Source organism: Varroa jacobsoni, unplaced genomic scaffold (genome assembly GCF_002532875.2).
Source record: "Varroa jacobsoni isolate VJ856 unplaced genomic scaffold, vjacob_1.0 scaffold_128, whole genome shotgun sequence".
Lineage (NCBI taxonomy): Eukaryota > Metazoa > Arthropoda > Arachnida > Mesostigmata > Varroidae > Varroa > Varroa jacobsoni.
This window is the reverse complement of record NW_019213030.1, coordinates 61,531-84,267: the sequence shown is the minus strand read 5'-3', so window position 1 is coordinate 84,267 and position 22,737 is coordinate 61,531. Positions and strand designations below refer to the sequence as shown.

Below are 22,737 nucleotides of genomic sequence, written 5' to 3'. Positions count from 1 at the left end.
CTCAATCTATTGACGAAAGTTAATTTAAGCTTTTCTTGTAACACATGCAGTCGTGCACCGACCCACGTACTTGGCCAAATTCTATTTGTTTTTCGTCTGCATTGTGTTATACAGTATGCCTGCATGCACCCAATACAATTAAACGGCAGCGGCCGATTTCCAAGCATATATTATTCCCAGTGGGGTATTGAGATATAAGTTCGCTGATCGTTTGAGACAATGGCCGTATGATCGAATCGGAGTGATTGGTAAAAATTTTTACTGCGACTGGTAACTCACCTACCAAGTGATCATTCGTTCAGTGATTATTCCAGCAGGCTCAGCAGGACGATGTCAATAAAAAGGACTGGGCACTGTCCGGATGCAATAGGCCTTTCAGTCATCCTTTCTGGTTAACGACTGAATTTCGATAGCATTAGAGCTACTGAAGTCCTCTAACAGACATATCATGGAACTGGCCTGGCTTTACATTGTATACACTCGAGAAGAAAGACCTTAACGGTACATTCAACTATTTGAATCTAGTTTTCACCTTTGTTCTACTTATTCTAAGGTAGACCCAGCCATAAAGCAATTGTCTGCTAACAAGCGGCTAGTTTTTTCGTAGTTGTATCTATTACAATCAGACGCTTAGCGTTATCCTGGACCTTAATCAATTAAAAACGTGTTAACGTAGAGGTAGAATAAATATAGGGCTTTTTCCAGAAGCAAGCCATAAAACTGAATGAATAGGTCTGTTTTAGGTTCGGGGCTTATTTTGTTATGGGGGATTCTTTTATGCGAGGAGAAGATGCTAGAATTCGGTTAGCTCTCATCCGCCGTGTCTCTCGTAAACTTGGACTCGAGTTGAAAAACGCGTACATGTTTAGCAGCCCGACGACTGTCAAAAAAATACAAGGTTCGGATTATAAATTCTTTAAAAAAAGAATGTTTTCAATCTCAGCACCTAGACTCGTCATAATATCCTTTGCACAAGGTTGAGCTGAAGTCCGCATGCCGCTTTGACGTATGCCTAATAAATGCCAAAATCTCTCTGGCAAAATATTCCGAATTTTACGTCCGGCTCAATAAAACGCAACATAAATGAAAAAAAAAATGGTAAACCAACTGAGACGTAATGTTAACTTTTTTATCTGACAATTGCACTTTTACTAATTAAGATTCGTCTCGGTCGGCTAAGGTCGAATCGAAGTAAGTAGATACACTCCAAGTTACGGCAGCTATATCATCGTAAAAAGCATTAGATATGCTTAACAGAAGCTTGACCTACAAACGCAAACTCGAGAAGTGATTTTGGGTTTCTTTTAAAAGATCTTGCTATAAGTTTCCGCACTCATTCTATGTTTAGCTTCATACAAATTGACTATGCTAAGTAAATATTGTAATTTCCATATGTATCCAGAAGTTAAGTGTTAAACTACTTTTTATATGCTCTATATTTCATATTGCAAGAACTAGAGTAAATTTACAACTTTGTTGATTAAGCTAATTACTAAATTTAATTAACGCTTTTTTGAAAGCGACTGTTCATTAGACGGCTCAGATACAGCGTATTCACACACACACACACATATCACAGGCACATATCACCTACCGATAGGCGCTTCCAGCCAGCAATCCAAAATTCCTGCCAGCGAAATAGCCCCCGCCCGACTGGATTTTAGAAACCGGCCACTTGTTCGAGGCAGGCCATTTCTGCTGGTGCTGACAGAGGCTTCACGAACAGGGGGCAAGTCTGGTACTTTACCGAGAACGGGCGGCCACACACCGCACGAAGTTGCCAGATACAGGCCGTAAAGGCTCCAGGAAGACAATGCGCCACCGAAAACGTTTCACGATAAAAATGGGATCACTGGACCGCTAAAGATTGCTAGGAACCGCTAGGAAGAGGTTATTCAAGAGGCATTATGACAGCGGCATAAGACCGCTAGCACATAGCGTATCGAAAGGCGCAGCCACACAGCAGACACGCGAATGCTGCGTGCACTCAGCATGGATAGACGCGATAGTCGCGTATTACGATTACCAATGTAAATAATAAGCAGCTGCTAGTATATGCACGAGTTTCATAAGCCACCCCATTATCAGATCGATCGGGCTCTGGCCGATCAACAGTGGTAAGTTGGACATTTGTAAACAGTTGTTTTTGTTACTGATTGACACTTGTTACTGTTGCCATTTAGAACGGTCCTCGACAATTTCGTCGGCATTGCACTTACTGCCTTCAGTACATCTCTCCTTTTCTATTCGCTAGTAGATGTAGCGAGTAGCTGTACTAAAGGCAGTCCGTGACGATTTCGCTTCTTACCTCGCTTCGACTTCGTTCGATCGTTTGTCCGCAACGACGATGCCGTTTCGAGGTCTCTCACTCCAGTTGTGAGCGTTGTTAACGCTGCTACCGTTCAGTGAAGAGATTGGTTTTTTTCTCGTTACGCGCTGCCGCTTACGTTGCGACGATGCTGGTCCAGTCGTGACTACCGGCGGTCACTTTAAATGCACTTAGCCGACGAAGTGGACGATGATGTCAAAAACGGACGACGACGATAGACGGGTCAAGAAGATCGTTGAGATCCTTCGGTGCAGCGTCAGCCAGTAACAATCTGTGAAGGAGAAGAGCAGTAATAAGTTCCAGAAGACGTTAACTATTTAGTTTCCGCTGCCCGACATTGCCTTCGTTTAAAGTAATTCAATAGTAGTAGTAGTAGTAGTAGTAGAAGAAGTGGCGGGGAAAAGTGCGCCAAGGAAAGCCGTACGAATTCAAAATTTGAGCTAGCCAATACATTCTCGTGGCTGGATTCACTGAAGACTGCGTAATGCCTTAACCTGGTCGTACTACCTGGTCTCTCCTCGACCACGTTGTTGTTTCTACTTCAGTTAGAAAGAAACCGAGGCTTAAATTATGGTGCGCCAATTACTGTCTACATGCCAGCGCCGATATGTCGCAACCTTTAGGCTCTTACACTTGTTATCCTTCATACGGAATACATTATTTTTTCACTAACGGACTACGTATTGCTATTGTCATTGAGATAGTATTATCGATCGGGTTTTCCTGCTGGTGTCATTATGGCACATGATACATCATCAGACGACTGCCGCCGGTTCCTGTCTAGTCGAACATTATTCAGCTTCAACAGTAGAGAGGGCCATTCTGGGTTAAATGAAATTACCAAAACAGTCAAGCCATCAGCACACTATTAATTATAATAATCATAATAACACAGTCACTATTAAATTGAATAACACTTTGTTCTTCTGCAGAACGAAGGGGACGTAGCAGACTATGTACATCAACTGAGAATGAATGCACACTACGACTACATTCGTGCATAGTTACCCTGTTCAGTCTTGGTGTGCAAGACGTTTCTCAGCACTATGGTACATTGGGTCGACGGTATTTGTCGTTACGTCAATACAGATAGCATTAATAGAGCCCATAATGCATGACGACAAGTTGAGAAGCGAGATTTGCCTTTCGATCTTGATCTCCGGCTGAGATTATCTGGACATTGATTGTCTAGTTCATTTTGGCTTTTGGTCAACGACCAGCACCCGCTCTCTGAGGATGGCGACAACCAAACGGCCGATTATGACCGATGGTTAGTAGCAATGTATCTAATCGGGCTCGAATGAGTAGTGAACATGTACGATAATGATGACAATATTATTATAAAAAGTGATTTAGAGCTAAACAAAGTGGTACTTCGTTCATCTTTCTCTATCTGTGTTGCTCAGAATGGGGCAGTAAAAAATGCCTTTCAGCGTTTCGATATCGAACCGCAGCATCAGCGGCAATAGTGGGGCAGAAGCAGTACAAATCCATGACGTCTCATCACCCTGCCTCAGCGTCGACGTTCTTTCGCGGTGGTTACAGCGGCGGTCTCCTCTCTCAACGGTGGGTGGTCCATGAGCGATGCGTGTTCCAATAGTCTAATGTCTCAGATCCGAGACAATCGACCTGTGCAGCAATTTCGTGCTACCATCATCGGCATAAACTAGATAATCTGACCAATCCTGGTGAAGTGGTCGCCGCTTGGTAATAATGCTGCCGTTGCTGCTTGTGTGGAATGAGCCAATTTGCGCTGCTTATTACCCTTACCTTTGAGTACGGCCACCGCCAACATGAGCGCTTGTAAGTGCTTAGCATATATTGATCTTGCCTATTAGAAGATACTTGTTATGGCTTTGGTTGACTGAACTGAGTGTTCGGCGTACATTGTATGGTCCTTTTTCTTTCCCTTCTGCTTTGTCAGCCTTTAATCGTCACCTTGCCGTTGCTTTTCCGGCAAGGAGAACAAGTTTTTCTCATTCTAAGGCACTATCTGTGTACAAACTACCTAGTTTTCCCTCTCTATTTAGATGCACTATGGTTCAATAGCGACTATTACATCTTCTACATACGGGTTCTTTAAACAATTCTACTACCATTGATTAACTGCGACATGAGAGAAGTTATCAGAATACCATCCATGTATTGCGTACGTCTGTCTGTATGAATCAAGGACGAGTGACAAGTGGATTAGCAGCAAGAATACTTTTTTGGTTGCCATTGGTGGTCCAATCAATCTGATGATCAGCAACATCATGGGCGGTACGCATCTCGAATTCGTGAAGAGACGGACGTCAATATGGTCCTATCGCTTGTGTTTACGCACATTGAACATAGGCACAAGATCACCAAAGATGGCGGCGCTACCAGGCCGTAACAAGGAGGCAGCCCAGTTCATCTGTCACTCCGCTGTCCGTCACTTATAATCCGTAGCACGACGATGTTTTCTTGCTTCGCTCAAGATCTGTCGCCACGGTCAATGGTGACATTTCGCCTATCGCCTAGGCGAAATAGCCTGCTTTCATAAACTTCCCTTCATGCGCATAACTCCCCTTTTTGATTCACGTAAATGTGGAAAGCTAAATATATCCTATAAAGCTATATTATTCTTTCCTGGGAACAACACGAGAAGCAGTCGAAAAAAAAACCCAGCCCACTGGAGCAGCTCAGGCAATGCAGGGCGCACTACCATCCATTCGAACCGGCAGAAAACATCGACTGTTATCCAGCCGCACGAATAAAAACCCAAATGCACTTCACAAGCGGTTGAGCAGCGGGAGCCAGTTGACGTGTGAAGCACTGGCGATGACAGGTCGAGAGTTACTTGCTCCCACTTCACACTCTTTCGTCCACTGCGGTCGTCAGCGCGCAGTGTAGACAGATATATATTCATATCATAAGTACGTGTAATAGCAATAGCCTGTTTGGCTTGTCTGACTGTCCGCCTTCGTTCTCAGTAGTGGTTATATGAATTATAGTTGTGGCTGGCTAAAGTCTCGCTTCCCCTCTGATGGGAAGTTTCTCGACACCGCGAAGTCACTGTTAACCACCACTGATCGTGTCGTTGTCGTTGCTTCATCGTGGACAGCAGTAGCGAATAAGAAAACTAGTAGAGAGATTCGCTATTTAACTTCAGAAATATAGGCACACAGAAACAGCAAGTGCGTCCTCGATTGCCAAAGCAAAATGGAATGATCATCATTCTGATGAGATAGACAGGGCCGTGACCATAAACGCACGTCAGGAGACCCCGCTAGAGCAAACCACCTGTCGCTATGCTCTTGCCTACTTTGGGGGGTTAAATATTTTGTAATATCTACCATATTGTACATCGTCACTATCACCCCGTTAAAAAAACTATAGTTTTCGAAAATGTTTCTTCCTTGTAGTTACATTTACAGCGCTTTTTTTGTACACTGTTGGTCTATGAACACAACCTAAAATTGTAAAAAAAAAAATGATTAGCTCATTTTTTAACGCTTTATCGTTGTCCTCGTATTGTTATACAGTATTTTTTTCTATTTCGTTCGCTTCGCTTTACTGTTACGGTTTATTAGTTTGTTCGGAGGTATTTTTCGTAGTTGGATCAAGAGCAGAAGCGATACAGGACCGGCCGTCTTATTCCCCCTGTCGATGCTGATTTTTGGGCGCTATCATAAACCCCGTTGATCGTTGAGAGGAAATATCTAACGTATTACGCGATCAAGCAGCTTAACGACCGATATACATATGTTCAAAATGCTCAAGGGTAGTCACATAGTTTGTGTGTGACATATAAACTTCATTAGATAATACATGTTCAAGATGTCAGGACATATCGACAAAACTGTGTTTAGCAAATATAAAAGCTTGTGGGCATACCTGCTGACAGGAGCTGGAGTGAAGACATTGGCCTAATTACTCACAGCTTACTATTTCATGTTATTTAGGACGTTGTTTTTTTATAGCCTAGGGTTTTCCATAAAAAGTTGTAAGCGATAGCGAGCACAATATGCAAAAGATGGCTTTAATTCCAGGGGAAACAGTAGTTTCACACTTTATGTACAAAACTTAATGTAGCCAGATTCTTTAAAGTCGCTACATATACTTGTCCTTTCTCTATTTCGTCGCTTGTAGACTAGAACGTAAAACCTTCCCTGTAATTGCTTAAAGTTTTTCCTTATAATCCTGCCGATTTAATTTTATGCCACAGAGTTATTAGCTATATATATTTCACTCCTTTTCTTTCGCTAGTTTTATAATTAAATAGCATTGGCCGTACCCTAAGCAGAATGGACCGCCTTGGCTTCTGAAGTACTTATATAATAGATATCGATTGGTATTGAACGCAGACAATAAGTGTGAAGACGATGAGGGTGAAGTGCTCGGAAAATGGACACGTGTCCGTGGCAGGAAGGGCTTGTCTCCAATCGGCCACAACACAACGTCGACGAAAGCCGACGTTAGCTTTTACTAGCCAATCGTCTGGCTGTATAGGCCGACGAAAAGGATCCTTGCAGAAGTTTCGGAAGAAACCACCGTCTATTGGCTGCCTCTACCATTGGTCGCCGCATTGTGCCCGAGCTCATTGCGTAAACGGTTCCAGTGGCGACGAGTCACGACTTGGGCCGAAGAGCTTCGAAGGAGGGTGAAGGGGGTTCTTGAGTAGAGTCACGAGGACCAACAAGTAGGGAAGGTCTGACGGTTTCTGCCATTGCTTTTTGGCTACGTGTACCACTAACGCCGTCACCATGGGCTGACGCAGTGCTGCGGTCGGATGTCGGTACGTCGCTGCCAAGCTTCGCGTTCACCAGCAACAGGATCAGCGGCTACCACAATAACTGGCCCATCTATTGCGGGACAGCGCCTCGATTGGTCGGCTCGATGGAAAAAAGCGCTGGTCGTGAGATCGATTTAAAGTCGACCAATAAAGTCGATGATCTATTCGCCATGAAGTCGAGGTACGCACCAATCAACCAAGCCAACCCCATCATGTCGCGACGTCACATTGCCGCTCAGTAGCGGCCAACAAATAACAGCTATGACGTTGTCGTTGTTGCTGCTACTGGTCGACCACCTAATTATACTCCATAATCACATCGAGAGGTACCGTTTCAACGAGACAAAAAGGACTACAGTGGAAGGACGTTATGCCGTGTTGTTTAGCACGTGCCTTTCGCGTACAGGCTATACATATATATTGGACTGGATAGATGCAGGCCACAGAACACGTGTTGGTGTAGTCGTAAAGAATACGTAACGAGCTGAATGAGATGATGAAAAATATCTTACCTGATAGTTTAATAAATGAGTGAAAAATGTACAGAAGCAAAAAAAGAAGTGATAGTATTCCATTGAAGTGGGATTACCCCCTAAGAAGTTGACTGTGTTGAATGTTTTTTCTTTGCTATTGACCTCTGAGTCCTTTGGGCAGCACTACGGATTGTGGAGAACAGTTTTGTGTTTGGGAATTGTAATTTACACAGGGTGATTTTCGAAGTAAAAACACATCTCCTATATAAACTGTTAGAAATTTGCATGTTTCCCCTAGTCTTACACACGTAATACAGCAGGCATCTACCCGTCGTCTACCTACGAGCTCTATTTTTCGAGTTTTACGTCAGGTATCGCCTAGAGGCATTCCACCAGAAGGACAGCTGACTCCCAGCACGAAAGGAAGTCTGTTTGTCCATGCCCGGGCTTGAACCTGGACCACAACGAGTCTTTAAGATTAGTAGACAAATACGTTATCCATAGAGCTATCACGGGGATCTACAACCTATTCAACCAGTAACCACTACGCTGCACCACAACACTGCCTTTAAACATTAGAATATTGTTCCTATAGGAAAAATGTTTAGACGTAATGACCTGCAATGAATCGTAGATATGATAGGAAGTGTAGCATATTCCCCACCATTAGCTTGATTTGATACTTATTTAGAACGACACTCAGTGGCGCCATTTTCATATTTAGATATTGCACAATTTTATTTCGCTTGCGTCAATATGAGCGCTTGTCTAAATCTTATTTTTACGGCCCCATAAGCTTTTGGCTCGCTGAAAAGGTAATGAAAGTTAGAAATCCCTTCAGAAAACTTCGAATGAACAGCCGCTATGGTGAGTACACTTTACCTAGGTGCAGCTAGGAACGGTTTATCGTGTCTATAGAGAAACGACTGTAATAATACCATCTTAACTCAATTTCATCAGGAATAAACAGTCAACTAATAGAAACTGGATTTAGAAGCTTACGTTGTGTGCCGGCGATTCAACTGCAAATTTAATACAAACGGCCTCTACCCAGAAGGCAACTTCATAAAATTACCAAGATCTAAACAAACGGTCATTCCAGCCGTTCAGTAGATATTTAGCTGGGAGAGATGTCGGCCGTCCCTGTGCAAGAGACAAGTTTACCAAACTGTTTAGATCTTTTTGCTAAGCAACATCTTGCAGTTACAGTCGCTTGCATAACTTACATATTAAATAATCATTATTTTTTTTAGAATAATTGGACTATATTGAAACAAAGGTCAATGATTGTTCTTTGTTATAGTACAATGCAAACATGTGGAATATATGGCTAGGCCATTTCCTGCGGGCATTACAGCCTGAAATGGGGCATCTCGGAACTGTTTATGGTCTTCTGGAATGGGGCAAGCAATTTAGGGTCTCCATGGTGAAACAACTATATTCCCATGTTTTAGAAAATTTTAGCACAATAAAAAAACCTCGGCCCATTAACCATTTGCTCCCAAAGCTTGTCAGGTGTCTCTTCAGGTTTAAGGGCTCATTTCCGATACGATCGAGTAAATCAACGTCTAATTATTCTCAGTCTAAGATATCTTTAAAAAATAAAATTGTCCAAGGTATTAACCCCAACGGCGAACCATTTGAAAATTCTGCTGCTTCTCAATGCGTTCTCGAATACTCAAACATGCATATACATTCACACGTTCCTTCCCTATATATATATATATATATATATATATATATATATATATATATATATATAGAGAGAGAGAGAGAGAGAGAGAGAGAGATACGTAAGTGTGTAGGTATCTAGCGGTGGCGCCGTGGGAGTGCACAGTGGCGGGCGGTGGCAATAGCCAACGATTGATCGATCGATCATGCCACGCTGGTCACACTTCGATCGGCGACGGTTCGACACATCAACTCATTTCTCCTTATTTCAGCCCTCTGTCGTTGTTGTGGTGTCGAAAATGATGATGGCACTGCAATTGCCCTCAAATGAGCCCTCAAAAGCGAGAGAATGAAAGGTCCGCAATGAGACGATGCTGCTGCTTCTAGCGCCGACGGCACAGCTTTGAACACGCGGTGATCACCCTGAGATGGCGGAACGAAGGCCCAGTGAAGTCTTTCTGTTTCGACATCATCACCAACCAGCAACGACAAAAACAACGGGAACAACGCATGGAGCAGCTGCAGCAATATGAGTAGCCAAAAATCAATCAAAAAATCGAAAGAATTTCGCAAAAGATATTGCTGTGTCTGAGAGTGTGTAGACACATAGGGTCACACAAATAGACGACAAAACGCAATGAAAGATAGAGAAAGGATGATGCTGTAAATGCCTCAACTGATGCCACTCGATGCTGAAAAGTAACAGAAAAGTCAGTGAAAACGTGAAACAGCCAAGACACACACGAGCGGGTCACAATCGACCTTTTGACAAAGACGCCTTCAGCGACGGGGCGACGCAAACCAGCGCGTCTAATGATTACCGCCGCCGCCGCCGCGACTATAGCAACGAATACGGGAACAGAACACCCAGCAGTGACGGCAAAGCGAACAAAAGGTACGATTATCGCAGGAGTATCTCAAAAAGGAAAGCAATGCGTCCGAATTGAAAAGGTGCATATAACTGCGCAGCTATTAAAGCACACTAGAGGTAAACATCAAAAGAAATTCCGTTGTTTTTCTCGCTGATCGACAGTCTCAGACAGAAAAAAAACCTTTTCTCGCTTGGCCTCAGTCATCCGAACAGCAGTCACATGCAAAAGCCCGTGTATGCAAGGGTATACTGCGCTCAAATCATTTCTAACTAATAATAATAATGATAATCAAGCGAACGAGTATGTCGGCAGCGATGTTACTTGGGGGTCGTGTTGAGGACGACGATGACGAATTCCCTCCTACTCCACGAGCTAACGTCACTATTTAAAAGTAAAGATATCCTTCTGTCGCATCGCTAAACGATCAACGCAGCTAAAGGCTATCATAATCAGAGGCTTGAGTCGGTCGGTTAACCAGGAGGTCTCAGGGTGTAGCAGACGAAGCAGAAAAGTTTTCTCCCATCCAGGAATTATGCATGGCTGCTGGATATGTGTAACAACAAATGCTCGATGTGGTGTCTGTTTGCTCGAGGTCTGTCTCTCAGATTCCATATAAACGCTTCTGTGATCTATTTGGCCACATCGAACAGAAATCATTCGCTCAAGCGCTGTTCTCTGAAGGAAGATAGGTGGTACCCAGGTACCGTGACAAAAAAAGAGAGCTAACGAATAAACAGTTAGATGAATATAAAAAAGAAGCGCCCTTACTAAGATATATAAAAAGTAACTAATTTTTAATTACGTCATATACGCTGTGGCTTAGCAAAAAAAAAACTGAAGAGCTCTCAGCCTTTACGATCGGTCGGTGTCTTCGTCCACTCACCTATATTACACATTTAAAACCAAGTGCTTTACTCATGGTCATAATCAATTGAATGAGACTACATATCAACGTCAGAGATCTGTACAATCATGTATGTGTACGGAAAGCGGAAAGGAACGGTTTACGTTATCTAAAAAGCCCAATTTAGTGTATCCTGTTTTGTCCCAATTCCCAGTCTGTCCAGGTATTTTATGGAAGAAGTATTTGACATCTGAAATTTTAAACATTTGGGAAGATTAAGTTTTTTTCCGGAGTAATTAGGAAACAAGCGGCAGGACATAACGAACTGATAGTCCGGGCCTTGACATCGTAGCGACCTATAACAGAAATCAGTGGTGCGGAATATGAGCGATTCTGAGAACTGGATTCCAGTGACTGGAAAGTGACCACAACCTCCTTCGCGCCAAAAATAAGATAATTAAAAAGATAAGAGAGAAAAGATTGGGACAATTTAGGTGCCGCAATCTGTATAATGGGCCGATACTTTTGCTTAAAATTAGGGAGAGTAAAGCGCACCAGAATACCCGCTTTTAAAGTAAATGGCTAATAAACCAAATGTATAATAATAAATTTCAGCCAACTAATAAGTTTCGGAGCACCTTTCAAAGCCCCACGGCAACAGGCCCGCGCGACTAGACCACCCTTCGTCCTCAAGCACGTTCTGCAGTCGCGGCTTATGACTGCGACCGTTTTGTTCAGTAAAGTTGATTTCTACCTTCTTCTAGAAGCGGACTCGCAGTTCCGGTTAAGGACGGAGTAAAGAGGAACGTATACTTTTCTTTTTTTCTCCCATGTTTATATTTCAAACAGCACACCATCTGCCGGAGTACAGTTTTACTAACGCCTTGGCGGTCCTGATCGCAGATCAGAAACAACATGGTCTTGTCTGATTTTGACAGGACTGGTCGCGACCATCTCAGACTAATTGAAAGTAAACCCGCTGATCCTTCATGCTTCCCGCAGTATCCGAATCATCCACTAACAAATAGCTAATTGATGCGCCATAACTTCGGTAGGAATTTCCTTAGCCGCTGTGATAGTGTTTGCAATAGAAGTCTATTTCTCGACCCTTCGGATGTTAGCCTGGAGTATGATAAATTCAAGCCTACAATTCTCGCTTAAGACATTTCCCCGTTCATTTTGTGGTGGCAGGACTGTTCCAGCGAGTCGATATTTTCCAGAAGAAAGCGCTTGTACAGCTTCTCCTTAAAGGTTTTCTACGTTTATGCTGCACCGATCCTGAATGAAGGCAAGCCCAGACCACTCCATGCAAATATCGACATGCCCCGCTCCTGCGAGCTGCTTGTTTTCCTTAAGCCCTTGTTTGGGTTATGTTCAATTCTACCGGGGGCAACACTCAGTCCGCCAGCCGATCGATTAACTTTTCTTTGACTTCGGCCATAGCGCCAGCCATCCCACCGCTGTTACCGAATGAATGTGGATTGGATTAATTTCATCGTTAGTTGACGGGAATGAGCGCGTTAAAGCCACTCGCTCTAATTGTAGGTAGCTGCAGATGTGCACTTATTTATAGATTAATATATATTTTATAAAATGAGGGATCTCTTAGTCTTTTGTGGCGGGTTTTTGTTTTTGCGCTTAGATGTACTAAGCCGCCGGCAGCGAGACTTTGAAGCGGGGCTGCTCATAGGTCAGCTGAGTAAGCACAAGCGTGTCCTGGTCAGTGCGCGTCTTCGGCGTCGACGTCGCCGCTCTGATAGCGCCTTGATTCGATTGAGGGGGTAGATACGAAGTGTGAGGCGGTACTATGGTGATACGCTTTTGAAATGTGGAACCACTCCACAGAATCAATGTCCGTTCACGGGTCAACCCCACTCTGGTCTGGGAGAGAGTTTTGTCTGGTGAGACCCATTCTAGTTCACATTCAAACGGAAGGAAGGCGCACATAAACCAGCTCCAATCGCCGACAATCTAGCAGGCAAAGTGAATGATGGCTTATGGGAGAAAAGTTTATCCCGAAAGAATATGTAGTATGTTCCCAGAAAACAGCCTAACGAACCAAAATCGTCGACTAGCTTGTCGATAACAAAATAGAAAATACCACAACGAAATATTGTGTCGTTATATAGAAAGCCAGTCATTCTCAGTGATCGTCTATATTTTGCAGATAATTTAAAAAGTAGCGCTCCTCATGTTCACAGGAAGTATGCAAAAAAAAACCGATGCTGAAATGACCTATTACGGCCAAGTGTCACCTGACGTGTACTCCGATAAATTATTATGAAAACTTTAAAGTTAAGTCATAGGGAAATATAGACGAGTTTCGAGCGACCTTGTTCACTTAGGTCTACTGTCCAGATTAGAGCAACGACCATTTCGGATTCCTATCGTAAGTTAACCGGGTCGGGCTAGAGACACTAGGCGTTCGATAGCTCGAAGTGTGAAGATCTTATCTCCCACACCTAGTCGAGCATGTTTGCCGCGGCAAGCTTTTGCAGATGATCCGATTGATGCTGTCTCAGATCGCGCTCGCCAGATGGAAAATGTTATATACGAGTCCGGAGCGAACAGACAGCATCATCGTTTCTATATATCATAGCACCCTGCCTGTATGCAAATGCAGTCGGCCTGCGCCTTGACCATAAGGCGCCTGGCCTGACTTCTACATACTTTGCTACAAATTGTTGTTAAGGCAGACATTGACCGTATCAAGACTGTCCAAATGTGCCACAAATTCCCCAGTGAAATCGTTCCCAGTGAAATGGGTCGTACAGAAACCGATAATAAGTTATCTTAACGTTCTATATAAGCGTACCACGCTATTTACGCTGTTACGTGTTATGAGAACAGCGTGTCGTGAGAAGAACCTGGGCCCAAAACTGACTATCTTAAACATTCTCGTTTTGCACCGCTATAAGCTACTAGTGTTTCAGACAACTGGAACACCGATCCTTTTCATTAGTTACTTTGTAAAGGCTACATAAACTTCTCATTTTCAGCATCTACGCTACGGTTTTGATAGTACTCATAATGCGACTACAATGGATTTACTAGAATCACAAACAGAACAACGTGCACAGTGCCCTTTGTCCGAATATCTTCTACGCAGGAGTAAACATTTTTAGCACCAATATCGCTGCTTAGATCTACTGACTGTAGCGTGGACGGGAAAATGATGACTTTCGTATTAATAAACTCATACGTTGACCTATTTGTTCTTCACTTAACAGATATTTGACTTTGCTCACAGTTATCATATACCCTTATTAGGGGTTCAGACAGGAAAATCTGCTAAGGAAATTTTCAGCAGCGTGGCACCGTTTCCTTAAGTGTGACTGGTTCTATTGAGATCGACGCTCATCGGTCAGAAAATCCATTTCTCCCGTTCACAGTCCACATGTATTAACCTCGTTTACGACAGTGGTCACAGATCGATCCCAAATCACTTCGATTAAGGAAATTTCCTTAGCGCTTCCTAAGGCATTGCTTGCGCTTTAAGCCGGCATTTTCACTTTTTTGTGTTTCAGTAGCCAAGCCCTTCAAGCCCAAGAGGGTGCCACTAAAATGTTACATACTTCAGTCATTTTTGTATACCCCATGTCATTTTACGAACAAAATATATACGAACGCCTAATCAAAAGTACCTATTTTAGGAAGTGACAGCTGTATCTTTTGGAAAATGTATATTTTCAATTAGAAAAAATTCGTTTTCAGTGCTGATGCACCAAGTGGCCCGTGTTCTACTTGCTTCAAGTTCTAAGGTTACGTATCACATATGGCGTACGATATATTTAACCTGTTGCCAATGCATGGAATTGTTCGATATCGTCAATGTTAACATCACCAGCTTTTAACCGCCAAGAGGTCCCTTTTAGTACCAAATAGACGCATCGTGAAACCGAAAACAGCCAATGAGAGCGGACTGTACTTTTCTTCATATACATGACTATACACCTGCTAGCTTCTATACTGATTCTATAAAACCCAACATAAAAAAAATGTTAATGAACGATTTGGAGCTTGACTGCTGCTTATCGTTCGGAGCTATACAGGATTTGCCACGCACTTACATGCGCAGGGCAGGCGAAGCCATCTATGCCTCTGATGCGAAAATAGGCGCGACCCCATAGCAATATTCATAGGCACTTTTGGATCGGGTAAGTGTAGTAAACAACTGCGACTCGAATGTGGCTGGGTAGGAGGGGTTCCTTGGATGTCCGACCACGACCGGTCGGGCACTCATCAACCCAACCACCGATTAACTAAACCCGGTCAACTGTGTTGGGCCTCGAAAATTATTTTTCGAATATTTCCCAATTGTCTGACAGTTTTCCGTGTCGGCAATGGGAACAAACAGCAATACTACCAGCTCCATTATGCCTAGTATAGTTATAGTCAAAAGGCCTCTTCATCCCCCCGCTTCCGGAAAGATGGACGACGAGCCGTTTGAGCAGTTGACACACACAGAGTATTCGTTATCCAAGAGATTGGAGAGAGTAAATAGAAATAATGTTATGCACACACAATCGACCTAACCCATCTGCCCGCCTTCTTATGCTTGGTGCAATAAATAGCACTCCCAGCAGTACCTAGAGTACTAAGTATTATGACGAGTTATAAACTAGCCGTTCTCGACTAGCATGGATGTTCAGCATAGACACAGTTCGGCGAGGGCCGTCGGAGCGCACAAGCTCGAATGGTCCTTGTTTAGAACTAGAATGCTGGGGTCGGGCCAGTATCGGTGGTGATAACAGCCAGCCATACACTTACAGATGCTGGATATTTGAATGTCGCACCATTCTTAGGCGATGATGGAGAACCTCACCAATCGAATCGGTTGCATACGCTCTATTTATGACTGTTCGAACACCACGGCACATATTTGGTGTTATTTAAATGGACGGAAACGTACCCTCTTTCTCTTTGCTTCTCAAAAAAAAACAACATAAATATAATATGAATGTATGAGCAGCAATACTTCGTCCTGCTGAACCTGAAAAGCAGAACAGTTAAGCAAAAAAAGAAAGTATACTCAGCTGGTTCATATTTGCAATCCATATTTATACATATTGTAGGCATTGATGGTACAAATATCTTGAAAATCCGAGCTAGCTGTTCCCGGAACATTTATTCTAGGCGTGGGTGGGAGTATGTTTTGGAAATTACCGTTCGATATGCTGGGCCGCGCTTTTAGTTACATTCAAAATTAGTCTTTCCGGGCTTTTGCCCGCCATACGAGAAGGCTCGCGTCCGTGATAGCTTAATGGATGCAAGGCGTGTTCGCCTACTAATGTTGTGGACACGTGGTGGTCTGAGTTCGACTCCGAGCATAGACAGATGTTGTCTGATGGAATACCCAACGCCAACACCGGACCTAAAGGTCGAAACATAGAAAGCCCCATAGTTCGGTGTGTCAATATGTGGAAATAAAGCCTATGGGGCTAATCCCCAGACGACCGTAAATTGAGCTTGCTCCCAAATTCGATCGAGGACGTAAAATCCGTTTGTTTCTATTGTGGCAATCCTATTTGAGTTGTAGCCTCTAACTAGCAATAGTTTAATGAATACCGAAGACCAAATCATATCGGTTATTGCTCCGAAAGGAACTAAAGTCGATCGTCTTTCCCCTGACAAAGACGACGCTCTCATAGCTGACTCATCTACATAACAATAAATATTTTAGGGACTGCCGCAACTTAAAAATTATTCCCACAGTCTGACGTATCTCTGTCTTCATTGTTGGAAGGAAGTATATACAGCCAGGCGTATGCTATGCTAAGCTAACGAAGTTATCTAAAAATAGTTATTAATACTGTTTTTGTAAGCGCTTAAACCTGTAATTTCCAATTTCTAGGACTACTAGACTACAAGGATAAATCATTACTAGCAGTAAAATATGGCCTATATTTTTCTACTGTATCGTTGTTACAGGGAAAATCTTTTCTTCGAGCATTACGTATTGAAGTACGATCCAACATTTTAGACGTATTCAAAGTTCACTGACGTGATCTCGTATTCAAACACGCGCCCGTGAACACCTGCCTGACTAGCACCTCGTTGTACATGCTAATTAATCCTGTTTCAGGTTCTTTATACTATTAACGCTGGGCCGCAATGGCTTCCGTTGAAATGGTGATAAAATTAGCAAAAAATCTTATATGTGTACATATTTATGTACACGATCGAGTGTAGCAGCAGTAGTCCTCGGCAAACTACGCTATAGCAATAACAAGAACACGATACTTACGGATCCTTATGATACCGATGACTGACCACGAGTAAACGGCCAGCACGGGACCACCGTCATCGGCCACTAGAGGCTCTTTTCAATTAATTCGCACCCGTATTACGCAACCTATGACTAATACGACAGCTGCAGCAAAAAGGTCGGCGATTCTGTCTCTTAGATCAACAGATGTTACATACTAGGCGAACAGTTACGATGGCTATTACCAGCTAGTAACAGCGGAAGCGCCACTTCTTCTCGATGGCGGCACTCGCAATGACATGACAGCCCCGGTTGTCGTTTGTCGACGACGGCAAACGCCGGGCCGAACGTCGTCGAGACAACGTTCATGTCGCGGCAGTCGCGCACCCATCACCCACGACAACCGCCGACTGGCAAAGCAACCGGTTGGAACAGCACAACTGTCCTAATATATTTATGATAGCAGAGTGGGTACCAGCGAAAGCGATGGCGGTAACAGCAACGGGCGCGGAACAACGAAGAAGATAGGCCCAAGGCTACGCCGCAGCAGCTAAAGATCGCTGGGGAAGCCGCAACTGCTGCTTTGTTTAATGACCGATTACACACGGACAGGGAGACGCTAGCGAGCAAGCATCGTCGCGAGGTCATTTGAGCGATACGGGTTCTCCTACTACGGCGACGGCTATGATGACGCACGCAGACCAGAGAAACCAAAAGCAAGACAGGTCATCATCAGGTGGGTGAACATCAGTTTGCAACGGTGAATGAGTGTGCTTGGATTGTTCCCCTCAGTTACCAAATTTCGGCTTCTCCCCTCATAACAAAAATCATAAATACACAACACACTCAACGAGTATTAATAATAACCGTTCAACTGAGCGAAGGGATAGCGACAAAAGTCATCAGACAAACTCCAATAGCTTGTAATCGTTATATCCAATACTATATGTATAGTAGTTTCTTACTCGTGCGTTCAGGCTCCATTGTCGTTTGACGAAAGGAGCAAACCAAGTAATTGTCGCATGTATGTAGCATGCAATCCTTTCATTTACTAGCCAGGCACAGTAAAGACGTCAACTGTCATTTTACCGTACTTTCTATAGAGTTCCTCATCCCTGCTGTCAGTAGGATTCATCACGCTGTAATCAAGATAAATATGCATCCGTATAGTCATTATATTGTGTCACCAAATAGGTAAACTATTGCTCGTTGGATTCCGCATAATGTTTTGAGGCATCCTCGATCATCAGGCTCTAGCCCTGCAATCACTAGGGACAGCTTGTTATTGGCGGTAGCTTACTCAGACGCCGGGCTTCGAATCGCAATATGCTTCCAAAGATATGACTTTGTTCGCACGTACACGTACGTGCGTATGTGCGTGCGTGTGTGTGTGTATGTCTATATGTACTGTAATTTTCGTAATCAGCTAGGTTCGATGATCTTCAGCGTCGTTTCTCTACCTGGTGCAGTTCTCTCGTGCGGTGTACGTGGACGTCCAACCGCAACCATACGCTTGCTGTTATTCGCTTGCCTGCTCCTTTCTGTCTTTTTTTTTCATACTGCTGTTCCTCTTTCGCTGCGGTTGAACGCATTCATTATCTGCTTCGACGGCGGCGAACAGGACGGCGACACCAACAACAACGACGCGGTCCTTGTTGTCGTCGTGGCCATTCCCGGCAACGGCCAGTAGTGCACCACGGCGGCGGCATTGGCAGTAGCATCACGCGGCCGCAACTGGCCGGGTCTCATCTTTTCTGTTCTGTGAAATTCATTCTTCGTAGATGTCGCCGTGGCATAGAGCACCCGGCTGACAGGCGGTCCTTCGGGGAGGCCATGGCTCCGCCTACCAGCGAGCGGGGCTCGTAGCGCACCTTTCTCTTAGCCAATGGCGTCAAAGTGACGGACCGTCTGCAGGCGGAGCCTAGTGGTCGGCTGGGCTTTGGCGATTATTGCCTGCTGTCATGATCCCGTCCCGTGTTGCTGGCTGGCGGGTTGCACAGGCCGAAGATCACACCAGTGGTGTACCGACTCGCGGTGATGCCGTATCGCTCCAAGCCGTACCTAGCCGGCTCGTCGCAGGCCTGTTCTAGCTGTAACCGCTACAGCGGCAGTAGTCTCAACAACCGAGTCAACATTATCAACCGCACAACAATACCTGTTGCTGCTGCTGTTGCTGCTGCTGCTGCTGCTGCTGCTGCTGCTATGTGATCGCGTTGGCCTGGCTACCGGCGACCACCTGCTAGTGGACTAGCGTACTATCTGTACCAGTAAAGTACATCAGTTCAACTAATACAAATACCAAGTAGGATCTGTGAAGGCGCCCGTGTTGTTTGCTGTTGTGTCGCTCTCGAGAGAGAAAAAAGTATGTAATAGAAGTGCTCTCTTTGTCTGTCCCTTTTTCTCTCTCGCTTTGTTACCAAAAAAGAGGCCTAGAAGGACGGAACAAACTGGCCTACCGGCACTAGTAGTGCCAGACTTAACAGGTCGATCGGTCAGCGAAGGCTTGACGGCATAGCCCGTAGTGCTTTTTCGAGAATGATTTGGTGATTGCATTTGATCTGTTCGTTGATTCAGTAAATGGACGTTTGGTCGATAGGTTGACTGACTGACAAACGATACTTCGAGTTGTGGTGCGGGGTGCGATCTCAGTGAGTGATCTCAGTGCGTGGGACTATAGCCTAACTACAATAAACTGTTTGTTCTATCAAAATTGTGCTAAAACAACAAATACTGCAGTTACTATCACGCTACAAGGCAGCACTGATTGGCAATAGATTCCTTGTCGCTGTTTCTAACGTACGTGCAAAAGATAATCACACTCCCTATTGTTAAAGAATATCTCTAGCAAAGATGGAAACCTGTGTACTCATCCCTCAGGAGTTGATCCTGGGAGCATCATCACACAACGAAACAGTTCTTGCCGTACGAACGAGTCAGCGCCTCGAACGCGCCATGAGGCTTCTACCATTCCAAGGAACAGTTCGAACTGACAAGATTGAAGTCAGCGACAAGATCGACGATGAAGATGTAAGTGCAAGAGTATTTGAATTGAAGATCGTCAATAGATTTGTAGATAACGTTTCGAGATTGAGCTAGGTAACGTTAGGACAGATTATAGAGGCAGAATAAGGGCTACGGACGATAATTTTATCCGGCTTGGGAATGAACGTCTGCGCAAGCGAGCTACGATAAAGACCCTGAACAGCCGGCCACATGTTGATTAGAGTTTGCCTACGATTTTGTTTGTTTTCTAAGTATAGCACGCGTTCGCTTAGGCGACACGGAAAAAGTTTTCTGAATCACCTGTCGTTTGCTATCAATAAAAATGGTATTATTAGGGCATCGGTTACGTAATTTTCCTAACGAATATTACAAATGCACCAAGTTACGCCCATCAATCAGGTAACTGGACATTGCCACTGTGCAATCTCAAATATGAAGAAGTTCTAGATCATTCGTGTGCTTGAACGCCATCAAACGGCACAAAAGGTAAAACCGCCTATATTAGTATAATAAATAAAACAGCTGCAGCTGGCGTCTGTTGACTCTATCACAAGCGAAAGTACAAATACACGTATCATCGGTTCCGCAGCTGGTTCTTACGAAGTCTATAAATGAGACACTTATTTCGAGCTGGTATATTCATGAAGCTTGGCAAAGCGACGTCCAATATCTCCTGATTGCTCCTCATCCATCACATTCGGAATCATTGAAGCCATTATTATATAGAATATAATCATTATTCGATGACTTCAAGCACGACGATGTTCTGAAATTGTGGTTTTTATGCAGCGTTATCTCGAAATAGCCAAACGTTGCTCATACCGTCGTATGCTTTATTTAATAACTCTTTTTTTGCCATCCAAAGAGATGTTGCGCCTGGACTCGTTTCGATACTCCCTAATCAATAATCCTAATGATGATCCGTGTGCCACCCAACGGTCTTGACAAAACCATTAAGGACCTGGACGTCACTACCTTCATCAGTTCGCCTCCTTCGAGCTATGAGCTGTATGATTTCATCGTCGACTACATAGCGATCGCATGATCTACGTTGCGTTCGCACCTCGGAATCGCCGTGGACGACCACACCTCGGACGACGTTAGTTGTCGAGGCAGTGCCCAGCTATAATCGACAAACCGAGTCGGACTAGCGGCACTGGTCGACCGATTGTATTTATTGTACAAATCTCAACTGCGAAAACAGTGCCTTAACGATGGCCTGCACGAAACCGTCTGTCCCAGTTAAAGCTTGAAAAAAGAAACGAAAAGGCGAAATGCATCGTCGCGAACAGGATCGTTCTTGATGTCTTCATTGGACATGTGATAAGCTGGCATCCACGCACTTAGTTATTTTTTTGATTCATTAATGTTAATGTAAGACGCAGTTGTTGTTCTGGTTACTGTTGACCATTATCTCAATAATTTAATCGCAATACGCACGATACATCACTAATGTGTCGTGCACAATCGCATACCTGCAATGACGATGATCACAAAGATGGATGCGGTAGGCTTTTTCTGCCTTTCTCAACGAACTTCACAACATCGTCAGTGCCAGATGAAAGCCCAGTACGTAGCATAATCACAGACTCAGTTAGAAAACATCTTCACTATCTTCAGTCAGCCGAAATCGTCGGCGCTTATTGATTTCCACTTCGTCTGAACCATTGAGTTAGCTTCAAATCGTTCGCTCGTCGTGCGATGCCGATTCACCAAGAACGACAATCCAAGCGACGTTTATAGGTGATACTATTGTAGAAAAAAAAACAGGCACCTTTGATTTGTCTGAATTTGATATAGGCACAGTCACTCCGGTTGTTAATGATCTTCGAACTTTTATTGGTTACGGCTTTCCCGTCCGGTCGATTCAATTGTAAGAATAATACTGCCCTTTTCGATGACCCAACCCACTATTTGCAACAACGCCAAAGGGACAGACGCATACCCTGCAGCTACTTGACCCTACACGCGTCCTGACGCGTAAAGCTTTTGCTAATGTCTATCTTAGTCGGTTAGAAAATCGTTAAACTATGCTTCTACTATCTGTGGTCAACTTCGAATTCGATTAAAACCTTACTTCATATCTTGCCGCTTTTCGACTCCTTTACTTTGTGACTGACGTATCTTTTCCCCCCGTGAAGTCGATGGTTGTCGAGGGACCGATATCGGAACCGCGCAAGGGCCTCACTTGCTTCGCAAGTGCTTCTTTTATTCGATTAATACTTTACCTGCTAGTTTGTGTTTATAGATTATTGTCATACTATACTTTTAACATCGGCTGTCAGTCGTTCATTCCGATGTGCTTAGGCAGAAGGCTTCGTTCGCTGGAAGGCCACCTTGTTGCCTATATATGCCACGCCGTGTCATGTCTGACATGACCCGTGTGCGTTGAACGTATGTATAGCTACGATGCACGATCGATGACTTTTTAATTGATTTCACGGCACAGTACACGAGGCACACACACGTGTGAAGCGCTCGCTCACTCTTCACTCCGTCGACCTTCTTTGTCATGATAATGATCATCATCACGGTCGTCGTCTCAATCGTTGTTTTTCTAGCCGATAAATGCAGAGAT

The 22,737-nt window shown here is 44.0% G+C and overlaps 1 protein-coding gene and 1 long non-coding RNA gene across 5 annotated transcripts in view; one reads left to right on the top strand and one right to left on the bottom strand.

The window, feature by feature from the left end:
- The window catches only part of LOC111267860 (uncharacterized), a 43,578-nt gene that overhangs the window by 10,717 nt on the left and 10,124 nt on the right, over window positions 1–22,737 (bottom strand). For 2 of the 3 annotated variants that reach the window (XR_015313981.1, XR_002684884.1), the window contains exons 1-2: window positions 17,196–17,537; window positions 2,309–2,600 (exon numbers count right to left, since the gene is read on the bottom strand). This is a non-coding gene — a long non-coding RNA (uncharacterized LOC111267860). Of the gene's footprint in view, window positions 1–2,308; window positions 2,601–17,195; window positions 17,538–22,737 lie in introns of those variants that run through there. The other variant, XR_002684877.2, reaches the window with a different exon arrangement.
- LOC111267844 (uncharacterized) overlaps window positions 19,145–22,737 on the top strand; it is a 64,204-nt gene continuing 60,611 nt past the window's right edge. Inside the window, exon 1 of one of the 2 annotated variants that reach the window (XM_022846411.2) lies at window positions 19,145–20,183. In XM_022846411.2, coding sequence (XP_022702146.1) covers window positions 20,007–20,183 — 177 coding nt within the window. In that variant the 5' untranslated portion in view covers window positions 19,145–20,006. The remainder of the gene's footprint in view (window positions 20,184–22,737) is intronic. The other variant, XM_022846403.2, reaches the window with a different exon arrangement.